Source organism: Canis lupus, chromosome 6 (assembly GCF_048164855.1).
Source record: "Canis lupus baileyi chromosome 6, mCanLup2.hap1, whole genome shotgun sequence".
Lineage (NCBI taxonomy): Eukaryota > Metazoa > Chordata > Mammalia > Carnivora > Canidae > Canis > Canis lupus.
Window position 1 is genome coordinate 59088740 of NC_132843.1, and position 10776 is coordinate 59099515.

General features: G+C 48.2%; 1 protein-coding gene across 2 annotated transcripts in view; it reads left to right on the forward strand.

The window, feature by feature from the left end:
* Positions 1–10776, forward strand: part of BRINP2 (BMP/retinoic acid inducible neural specific 2) — a 123308-nt gene that overhangs the window by 102567 nt on the left and 9965 nt on the right. For both annotated transcript variants that reach the window (XM_072830744.1, XM_072830743.1), the window contains exons 5-7: positions 3462–3567; positions 6215–6451; positions 9280–9502. In XM_072830744.1, the coding sequence (XP_072686845.1) occupies positions 3462–3567; positions 6215–6451; positions 9280–9502 (566 nt within the window). The remainder of the gene's footprint in view (positions 1–3461; positions 3568–6214; positions 6452–9279; positions 9503–10776) is intronic.

Genomic DNA, 10776 nt, shown 5'->3' on the forward strand with positions numbered 1-10776 from the left:
CCCAGGGAATAGCTGTAAGAGGACCCTCCCCAGCTCCCTTTCTCCTTCCCATCTCCTTAGGTCTCTAAGAAGGACAGAGGTGGCTCAAGGTAGAACAGCAGTGAAAAGAGCAATGACTTTAGGATCCAGCATGATCTGAGTAGGCCTTCTTCCCTCTCGGAGATCTGGCTTGGCTCCTTCCCTCGAAGGAAATGAGCGTGGGAATCATAGCCTTTGTCTCTTCCTCATTCCTGTCCTTGAGCTAAGATGAACAAAGGGAAGCTACCCAGATCTTTTCAATGATTTACCTGATTGTCCTCTTGTGGAGCTGACCTTTGGGAATAGCAAAGTGAAGGTCAGAAATCAGCGTCAGAGCCAGACCGGCATGCTGCATGAGATGGTGGCAGTGGTGGGGAAGCAGATGGATCTATGTAGGTGGGGATTGTGGGGGGAGAGAGGCGAGGGGAGCGGCTGCTCGCTGTTCTCCTCCTTGGCTGGTCATCCTACTCCTACAGAAGACATGTAGCTCCCTCCCTGCCTGGACTTGAGGCTGGTGAGCAACCAACTTAGGGGTGGGTGGATGGAAAAGCCAGTGCAGAGCTCAGTGACCGTGTGGTGGCCGGCTTACCTGGAGGCGGGGAAACGCAAGTGTCCTAAATACCACACCCACCTACCATCTACCCCACCATTCCCCACTGCCCTTCAGTCCATCTCACTCCAGAAGAGCTGGGCCAGTCCTCAGCCAGGGCTCCTTTCACAGGGATTCTTACACCATAGAGATGAACTCACCTTGAAAGAAGCCTGGTTTTGCCTTCCCCCTGAGGTTTGACAGCCAGTCACCCATCAATACAGAGCCATTACCTGGCACCGAGCGCCCACCTGTGGAGGGACGCAGGCCCAAGTGTAACAGCCCGAATGCTGGGATTAGAGAAACATGTTTCCACTTGTCTGTAAACTCCTTATGGCAGTGACTTGCCTTACACTGAGTTCTGGATGCTCCTTGCATATTTGTTACATTGAATAAATGAGTGAGTGAAAGAATGTATGAATGCATTGAATGAATCCTAGCCGTGCAGGTTAACTAGATGTGTGACTTTGAGTAAATCATTTAACTCATCTGGCCACGGTTTCCTCATCTGTAGTATTAGGAGACTGTGGTCTCAAGTCTATACAATTTGCTTTGCCCTGTGTTCACATTCTGAACAGAGGGCAGATCACTAAACTATTTGGGATGAACTGCTCTCTTTATACCTGTTTTGAGAAGTGATGTCATCCAAAGGGGGTTAATTCACTATTTTCTGTGGTCCTTTGACACATCCTCACAGGAGACAGAAGGAACACTGATGGGCCTGAGGATCCCCCACATTAAAATCCTGTTTTAGCTACTCACAGCTCTGTGGCCTTGGGCCTCGTAACTCTGTGAACCTTGGTTTCCTTCTTTGGAGAGTGATGGCAGTGAGACTGTCTCAGAGTTTTTGTGAAGTTAAATGGGATGATATTGGAGGATGAGCTTGCAACTGTAGAGAAGTCATCACTGCCCCTGTCAATGGTCTTGGTCCTGTTCTTGATGAGGGCTGGGTTCTGCTGCTTTTCTTGCACTGTGGCTGCCCCTCTGTCTTTGTCTGTAATTATCTCTCTCCTAGTTCCCTCCTCCTTTCCCTCCATTCTTATATATCCTTCGTGGTTCACCTCCTCCATGAAGCCTTCTCAGACTACTTTAAGTCCCAAGGATCTCTCCCATCTCCCTACTGTATTTCTAGTCAGTATCAAACCGTCCTTCATTTAATTACTCTGTTCCATGAGTAATTTTTAAGACTAAAAATACTAGATTCCCTTTATTTATTTATTTTTTATTTTTAGATTCCCTTTAAAAGTGTCATTTATACTTGGCTCTTTACTTGGTGACTTCACCCTGGTCACTTGAAGGGTGCTAGACATTTTCACTGCATGCAGCCCAGCCTGTGTGTTGTAGCTCACGCTGCCCCTTCTCCCTGTTCTCAGAGTACTTTCCTTTCCCCTTCTACTTTCCTTTGTTATTACTTATTTCAGTTTGTTTTATTTTAATTCCAGTAGAGTTGGCATACAGTGTACAATACAGTGATTCAACAGACTTCTACTTATTTTTAAGGACCAGCTCAGTTGAGTCTCCTCTGCTGCTGTTTCCTCTGTGCTCCCTTTGTCTGGAGCTGTTTTCTTCTGTGCTCATTGACACATGGCTTCTGCTCCGCTCGGATGCATGTCTGTCAGTTGAATATACACCTGCCTCACCCACGGGGTGTGATTTCCCAGAGGACACAGCACATAACTTGGGCATCTCTCTGCTCACCTCTCTACCCTGCAAAGCCTGGAACATATTAGAATATATTCTAATAACTTAGAACACGCTCTAAGTTATTGAGCATCTACTGTGTGCCAGGCACTGTGTTAATTGTTGTTGACAACATGGTGAATGAAACAATGATGAGCTTACTCCCGTGGAGCCTTTAGTGTGTGGAGGACCCAGACTCTAACCACGTACTCATGGGAAAGGATGAGCAAGTGCAGCATCTGTGCCTGCTGCAGAGTGGAGGTGCCTGGAGCCAGGAGAGACCAGAGGTATCAGGGTTGACTCCTTGAAGAAATCCAGGAGAGGCGCTCTGTGAATGTTTGATGAATTGTACGGAATTGAACAGTGGCTGCTCAATAAATACTCGTTGATTGGTTGATTGATTGTTGGCAGAGCTTTCGGAGATCCTGAGAAGAAAGGGCCGCGGGTCCCCATCATTCTTATTAGGGAATTATTTCAGTGCATTTAAGGACTCCCATTCTTCATCTTCTACTTTAAAAACATCAGGGAAAAACGGATAGGCCAACTTTATAATATTTCAAAATGATTCTGTGGTGTTTTGGAATATTACATGGCTGTAAGAGTTTATGTATATTTAATATACTTATTAAAATATGCAGGAAGCCCATGGCTGATTTTCTCTGAGGACGTCTCAGTGCCGAGGTGGGACTTAAATGTTTAATACTAATAATAATACTCATAACTCATATTTCTCTAGTGCTTTTCATCTTCGGGATCCCTAAAGCCTGTGAGCACCACGTCAAGTGGATGCAGCTGGGCGCACCAGCTGGCTGACAGCATCCACATCTGGCCTCCTGTCTCCCTCTGGGGCAGGAGAAGAGGGGACTCGAGCTCAGAGGTCCAGCTTCCTCTGCCCATGTTGAATTTTCTCTTCCCAGAGGCAAATTCCCTTTGGCTCCCTCGGAAAGCCCCCCCACTGGGTACAACTGCCACCGCCAGCCCTCCGCCCCTGACACTCACTGTGTTAGAACAAGGAAGGAGAGTGGCTTTATGCTCCTGGGCCAGGAAGACACCTGCCACTCTCGGGCCACTTAAGGATAGGCTGCGGGGCCTGAGGTCGGGTGGCTGGGGAGGGATGTGTGGAGGGATGGTCTCCACTTGGTGTCTCAATCCACATGACACCCTGCTTCTCTAGGTCACGGAGACCAGGACTGGCCCCTTGGGCTGCAGCAACTACGACAATCTGGACTCCGTGAGCTCGGTCCTGGTGCAGAGTCCGGAGAACAAAGTGCAGCTGCTCGGTAAGCTATCCTGTGATGGGGTGGGTGTTAGGTCTGGGTCCCCGAGGAGCAGGAAGGAGTCCCATGTGCTTCATTTGGCCAAACCCTTCCTGAGACCAGAACCACTAGGAGTTCTGGGACCTGTATGGCATCACTTTCCCTCATTCTTTTTGTTTGTTTGTTTGTTTTTGTTTTTTGTTTTTTCCCCCATTCTTTTGAGAAAACTTCTGATATGGTTTACCTGCACCCGAGACCATTGTTCATACCACATGATGCCCACACCCTCCCACATTCTAGTCCTCCCCAAGACTGTTGTCTACAGCAAGACCACATCCATACCTTGGCCCAGTCTGATGATCTCCTCTGTTGCTTTGTCCTAAGGACACCTTAGGGAACAGCTAGCCTTTGCAGAGTGGTTATGGGGCCACCATCTCTAGCTCAACTAAGAGCTTTCCAAACTGTGGGATCATTGGCTACCCTGAGTGGTCTCTACTTTCTGTGAGTAATCTATAGTCTCTCCCATGGGAGATTGGAGCCAGGAGAACAGTTTGAGAGGCATGGTAGCCTCCACTGGAGACAGAACTGGACAAGACAGGCTTGCAAACAGGCCAGCAAAAAGACTGGGGATGACACTAGGTCTGGAGCCTGGGAGGTAGGGGGAGGTGCTCAGCTCCTGCTGCCTGTTCCCCAAGCATCCTGGGACAGGGCTATGCAAACCGATTCAGACAGAGCTGTTTGGCAATGGGAAAAGTTCATTTTTCTTAAGGCCTAACTGAACTGGACTCTGTTTAAGATATTATTATCTTGGTATTATAAAATCAATAGCCCTCACCCAGGATCTACGATTACAAATTCCAGGCAACCTGAGCCAGATGCAACCCATCAGTGCTTTCGGAATCAAGGAATATATAATAAAAAGGAGTAAAAGACTCCTTTATTTAGAGCCACCTAATGCAAAAAAAAAAAAAGAGCCACGTAATGCAATTAGCATCCCTCTTCTCCGGTGTCCCTAGATGGGCTGGGTTTGTGTCTAGACATTAGCGATGAGTGAAGTTCAGAATGTCTGGTGGTTCATTTGGAATAGTTTATGCCATTTAATTTTATAGCCCATCACTCATGCAGACATTGCTCGGGGCACTTATTTTATAGCAATGGGAAATGTTATGGTGAGGAGAAAGGAGGTAGTTGGGAGGTGGAGAGAAAGGACTTGGGAGGGTGTGTGTTGGAAGCAAGCGCATGGACAAGGTGTGCAGGGTAGGCTGCTCAAGTGCGAGTGTGGGTGCAACATCAAGGAGGAAAGATTTAGGAGCAGTTCAGAATAGGAGCCGGATCTCAAACAGGAACAACGGACATCCATTGCTGCTGCATTTCTAAGTTCTGTTTTGAGGTCTGCTGAGACTAGGATACCTACTTTGGGCTCTGTGATTTCCTGCCAAGGATGAGGTCAAGGGTGTGACAATAAAGAGCTGGCAGATATTTGAGAAGAAGGGAGCTCACCGCATCCAGAAGTTTCTCCTGTTCCTCATCCTCCGGGCAAAATCTCTCACAATGCCCCCACTGGGGTGGCCTCTTGCAGGTCTGACCTCGAGCCTGGCCCAGCAGCATCCAAAGAAGAGCCCGTCCTTCATTCATCTCTTGATATGCTTCCAACAGCCACCCTGTGTGGCTTGAAGCTGAATAGGAATATATTCTGTTACTGGTAAACTAATATCCACCACAGATGGGTAGGAAAACTGAAGCTTGGAGCAATTTAGTGGATTCTATCCAAGATCAGAGGCAGCTAATTAGAAAAGAGAGCTGAGAGCCATTCAAATCTACTCAGGCTTGACTGAACTTAGGATGCCTACCATCATCTAACTTTCAAATCTTAAGAGTTAAAGCATATTGAGACAGGGGCAGCCAGTCCCAGTTATGCAGTATGACCTGATGGTGCAAGGGTAGGGTCTGACACCAAGCCACCTTTACCAGCCCTGTGACTTGGGCAGGTCACTGTGGCCACAGAGCTCAGATTTCTTCACCTATAAGAAGGAACATCTGGCCTCACTCTGCCCAGGGTGTTACTTGTGATCATATATGGAAAGTACTGGGTATGGTGTCTGGCCACTACATTACCAGCAAAACCTGTCCCTACTTCCTAACCAGAGCAGCCTCCTTTGTCATCAGGCCTGGGGTGGGAGGCCCAGGAGGGTCAGCATAACATCTTAGGATGGCTGCTGCTCACCTCAGTGAAGCCAGAAACAGGATGGCTATCGGAAGCAGAGCAAGAAGCCCATCAAGCCTTGATTCCTCCCCAAGAGGGCTGCAAGCTCTTCTTTTATCCGAAACATCGTCCCATTCCCATCCTAGAAATGCTGATACATAGCCGATAAGGCCATTCATATGATATGCATGCTCTCAATTTGGCTGATGTGAGGGGTTCGACTAAGCCTTGGGCTTTGATCGTCCTCATCTGCATTTTCAGATCCTCTCCCACCTGTCACAGGGGCAGTGGTAGCCCTTCCACCCCACCAGCTCCATAGGGTCAGACCCCGGGGTGACTGACCATTCTTGGGCCCAGAATGATGCACAAGTCAGCAGAACTCCAACTGGGGATCCTGAAGCCTCAAGTGTGGGAAACCAAGTCCCTTCGGGTCCTGCCCCACAATTCCCGGACACGTCCTTTCCCTAGGCCTGCAGGTGCTGCTGCCCGAGTACCTGCGTGAGCGCTTTGTGGCCGCGGCCCTCAGCTACATCACGTGCAGTTCTGAAGGCGAGCTCGTCTGCAAGGGCAATGACTGTTGGTGCAAATGCAGCCCCACCTTCCCGGAATGCAACTGTCCTGATGCTGACATCCAGGCCATGGAGGACAGCCTGCTGCAGATCCAGGACTCTTGGGTGACCCACAACCGGCAGTTTGAGGAATCAGGTGAGCAGTCGGCTGGCCCACATTTCCTCCCTGTCAGTGGAAAATGGATGTGAGGTACAGGCCCAGCATGTGGGGAACTCAGCTTGGATCCTGGCTCACCCACTTGCTGTCTCTGGGAGCCTAAGAGGTTATATCACCACCTCAAGTCTCAAGGGATTATCTTTTGTTGTCTATGCAAATGGACATAACTCCTACCAAGGAGATGTATTTTGAGGACTTCCTAAGTTCAGGTGACTAGATTTGAGGGCGTAGGCCTTGCCTGTACAGTGTCTGCATATACGGTGCAGAAGGAATGTCTGTTGAATCGTGATGTACATAGAATGCTTCTGGGAAGCACCAGCACATGCTGAGTATGGCTCATCACAGGGACAACTAGTATCTGTGTTACCTTGAGATCTAGATTCAGGACTTGGTTTCGAGGCCTTGCTTTTGGTGATGGTTTGAATGTTTGTGTCCCCCAAAATTCGTATGTTGGAAATACGATGTCCAGGGAAGTGGGGCCTTTGGGAGGTGATGGGACATTAGTGTTCTTACAAAGGAGGCACCAGAAAGATCCCTCTTCCCTTCTGCCATGTGAAGACACAGTGAAGAGTTAGCCATATGTGACCCAGAAGAGGGCCTTCTCCAGGACCTGACCGAGCTGGCATCCTGATCTTGGACTCCCACTTTCTTGAACTATGAGAAATAAATTTTTGTTGTTTCTCAACCACCCAGTCTGTGGCATCTTCTGAAAGCAGCCTCCAAAGACTAAGGCACTCTGTTAGTAACCAGTTTTATGAGCTTATGTGAACCATACAGCTTCACCATATCCCCATTTTCTCTTTTGTAAAAGAGGGAAAGTGATATTGATAGGTGGATGGAAGGCTCATATGGGGTAATGTAGATAAAACTAATGTATAAATAACTCTGCCTGGTACATTCATACATTTCAACACTAAATGATAGTTAAGTTGTGTGGATGTATTTCAGAAACACAATGTTGGTAAAACAAGGAAAAATGAAAAAGGTTATGTATTATATATACTACTATATAATACTATAATAATATGTATTAAATATAATATGTATTTAGTACTATTTATATAATGCTTAAAAACATGGGATGCCTGGGTGGCTCAGCGGTTGAGCATCTGCCTTTGGCTCAGGGTGTGATCCTGGGGTCCCGGGATCAAGTCCCTCATCGGGCTTCCAGCGAGGAGCCTGCCTCTCCTTCTGTCTATGTCTCTGCCTCTCTCTCCCTGTGTCTCCATGAATAAATAAATAAAATCTAAAAAAAAAAAATACTAGCCAATACTTAATATTTTTTACAGGTAAATATATTTGCAGAAAACATTAAGAAATATATGGTAATGATAAAACATCTAAGAGAGTGGATACATTGAGGTGGAGTTGTTGGAGGGGAAGTTCAGAGCCTTCGATTACATATTTTCATTGTCTTATTTCTCAAAAACAAAACAGAACAAAAGACTGAATGAAGTCGATACAGCAAAACAGCTAAATCTTGGTGGTGGGCACAGGGGGGTTTATCCTCTTATTCCCTGTGCTTTTTTGTGAGCTTAAACGATTTAGCAAAAGAACTATGAGGAGTGCCTGGGTGGCTCCACTGGTTAAGCGTCCGACTCTTGATTTCAGGGTTCAGGTCATGGTCTCAGGGTCATGAGATCAAACCCTGCGTTGGGCTCTGCACTGGGCATGCAGCCTGCTTAAGATTCTCTTTCTGCTTCTTTCTGTCTCTAAAAAAATCAGAAAAGAAGAACGTAGAAGCTAGTTGTTAATGTCATCACTAGGTTTGATTCTCCAACCATTGGGGAAGAGGGTATGAATAACGAGGTGCTTGAGAAACCAGAATGAGCTGAGGCCCCAGGCATTGCGATTTCAAGTCCCAGACATGGCAGTTAACTGCTAAGGAGAATATTCCAGTCCTCACAATCCCAGCTACGCTGGAATAGTGATGCTGGCACATGTTCACTGATGCTTATTGTGGGACAGGATGTTGGGCTCCACCTCCATGAGTTAGTTACTGTTACTGAGTAAATGAGGGCTATCTGGACCCCCACCAGGAGACAGTGGCTGCAGGTCCCAAGTAAAAGCAGATCTGAGCATGAGATCAGCAAACGTGTTGTGCCTACGAAGCTCCGAGAACCCAGATTTGCAGTAGGCCCCCAGAACCAGAGAGCATCTTCCTTCTGGATTAGCTAGAAGAAAGAAGGGCTATCTGCCAAGAGCTGAAGCTTGAAAGCCTTCCAGAGTCAGAGAGAAGGATGTGGATGGGAGAGGCTGGGCTTGGGGACTGGAAGGTTTCTAAGAAGTTTTCTGAGCTGGGCACTCAGTCTCCCTGTGTCCACATTTGCCAGCTGTCCACTCTCCCCTTTGGGACTGCCCTACATCTCCCACCGTGTGTTTGTGGTGTGACAAAGAAGACAGCCTGTGATGGACGGTGTCATGAATGATGTGTAAGGGGTTACCAAGGGAGAAAGTGGTGTGTCCCAAGGTCATTGGCAAAAGCAGTCCCTCTGGCTTGCTTGGGCAGTGACGGAAATCTGTTTTGAAATTCAGAAGTATATTAGGGACAAGAAAGAGAGAAAAGAATCCTAAAGCTCTATTTTATGGTATGTTAATTATTTTCCATATAAAGCTGTTGAAAAAGAAATATATAAAAAGGGGCTGGGAGAGTGGCTATGAAGCCTCCTTTGTTACATGGGGGGAGGTGCTTGCAAGGGCTGGCTGGGTCTGGGGGGGAGCTGCCCTCCTGCTCCCCGACCCCCAGGGTCTGCATGACACCCCCTGCCCCCCACCCCCCAAGCTCAGCTCCGTGTTCTTGCCCGCAGAGGAATTCCAGGCCCTGCTGAAGAGGCTGCCTGACGACAGGTTCCTGAACTCCACGGCCATCTCCCAGTTCTGGGCCGTGGACACCAGCCTTCAGCACCGCTACCAACAGCTGGGAGCCAGCCTGAAGCTGCTGGTCAAGAAGACACATCGCATTGTCCGCCGGCTCTTCAACCTCTGCAAGCGCTGCCACCGGCAGCCTCGCTTCCGCCTGCCCAAGGAGAGGTGAGCGCCCCAGCCGCCAGGGCCCAGGGTGGCCCCATCCCAGGGGCTGCAGGGGCCGGGGGGCAGGGGTAGAAGGCTCTCTGTCCAACTGGGAGATCTGGTGGTGGTGACCCACGTGAGGCCTTTGAGATCCCCCTGCTGTCACCTCCCCGTGTGTCATTCTCAATTCTGACTGGTGCCTGAAGCGAGAGAGAGAAAACAGAGAGAAGCTAATTTTACTTCTCTATAAATTGTAGTGGATTCAAATGTTATTCTAATCATACTCCAATTCTCACTCATCTCGGTTTTAAGACGTTTTTTAGGAAAGAAAGGGGTGGAGTTGGAGCTCACACTCCAATTGCATATGGTGAGAATACACACATCAGATTTCTTCAAACGAGTGACTGCTCTCGGCCACAGAAGGAGAGGAAGCCAGGCCCTGCTGCCCTGGGAGCAGAGCGGGGCTGTCCAGTCAGAGACACTCCCTCATCCACCCCCTCGTGCGCCCATTTACTTAATAAGTGCACGCAGCATATCCTAATTTTAAGCTGTGTGTCGAGGGGCGGTATTTGTTCATTGAGAAGATATAATAAATATACAGAAACATAAAAACTATAAAATTTTAACTATGTGACAGCCACTTAAATTCATGTTGGTAGAACATAAATCAGAGGTGCAGTTTAGTAAAAGCAAGAGCTGGAGAGAAAAGCCACCTTGGAGAAGGAAGTCTGGGCCAGATTGTGTGGGAGAGATGGGAATGGTGCGCTGAGACAGGGCCTTGTGGGGTAGGGAAGCTACCCTGCAACCCAGAGCTGTGGCTCTGACTGAGGCGCTGGTAACAGGGAAGCCCGAGTGGAGAACTCAGGCCAGCCAAGGCTTCGGGAAGAGGTTCCTTTTTGTGTTTTCAACTAATCACTCTTAAGTGCTTACCAGGCACCAGGAACAATCCCGGTATCTGAGAATATGTTGGCGGATTATGCAGTGTCCTTGCTTTCGTGGCATCTGCAGAGAGGCCATCTGTGAACAAGGAGACAATAAACAATCAGTTCCCATCCTGATCCTTGCTGTGGATGACATAAAACAGAGCAGTGTGCTAGAGAGCGGAGGAGCGGTTCTTTTGAAAAGGGTGTCATGGAAGACCTCTTGGAGGAGCTATCAGAGGAGCTGAAATAGAAGCCTGAAGAGGAAGCCAGCTATAGAAGATTCCTGCTCTGGGTGGAAGAGAGACAGATGCAGAGGGAATAGAAAGGACAGGGATGGTGAAGTAGGACAGAAACGGATGGGATGCCAGCAAG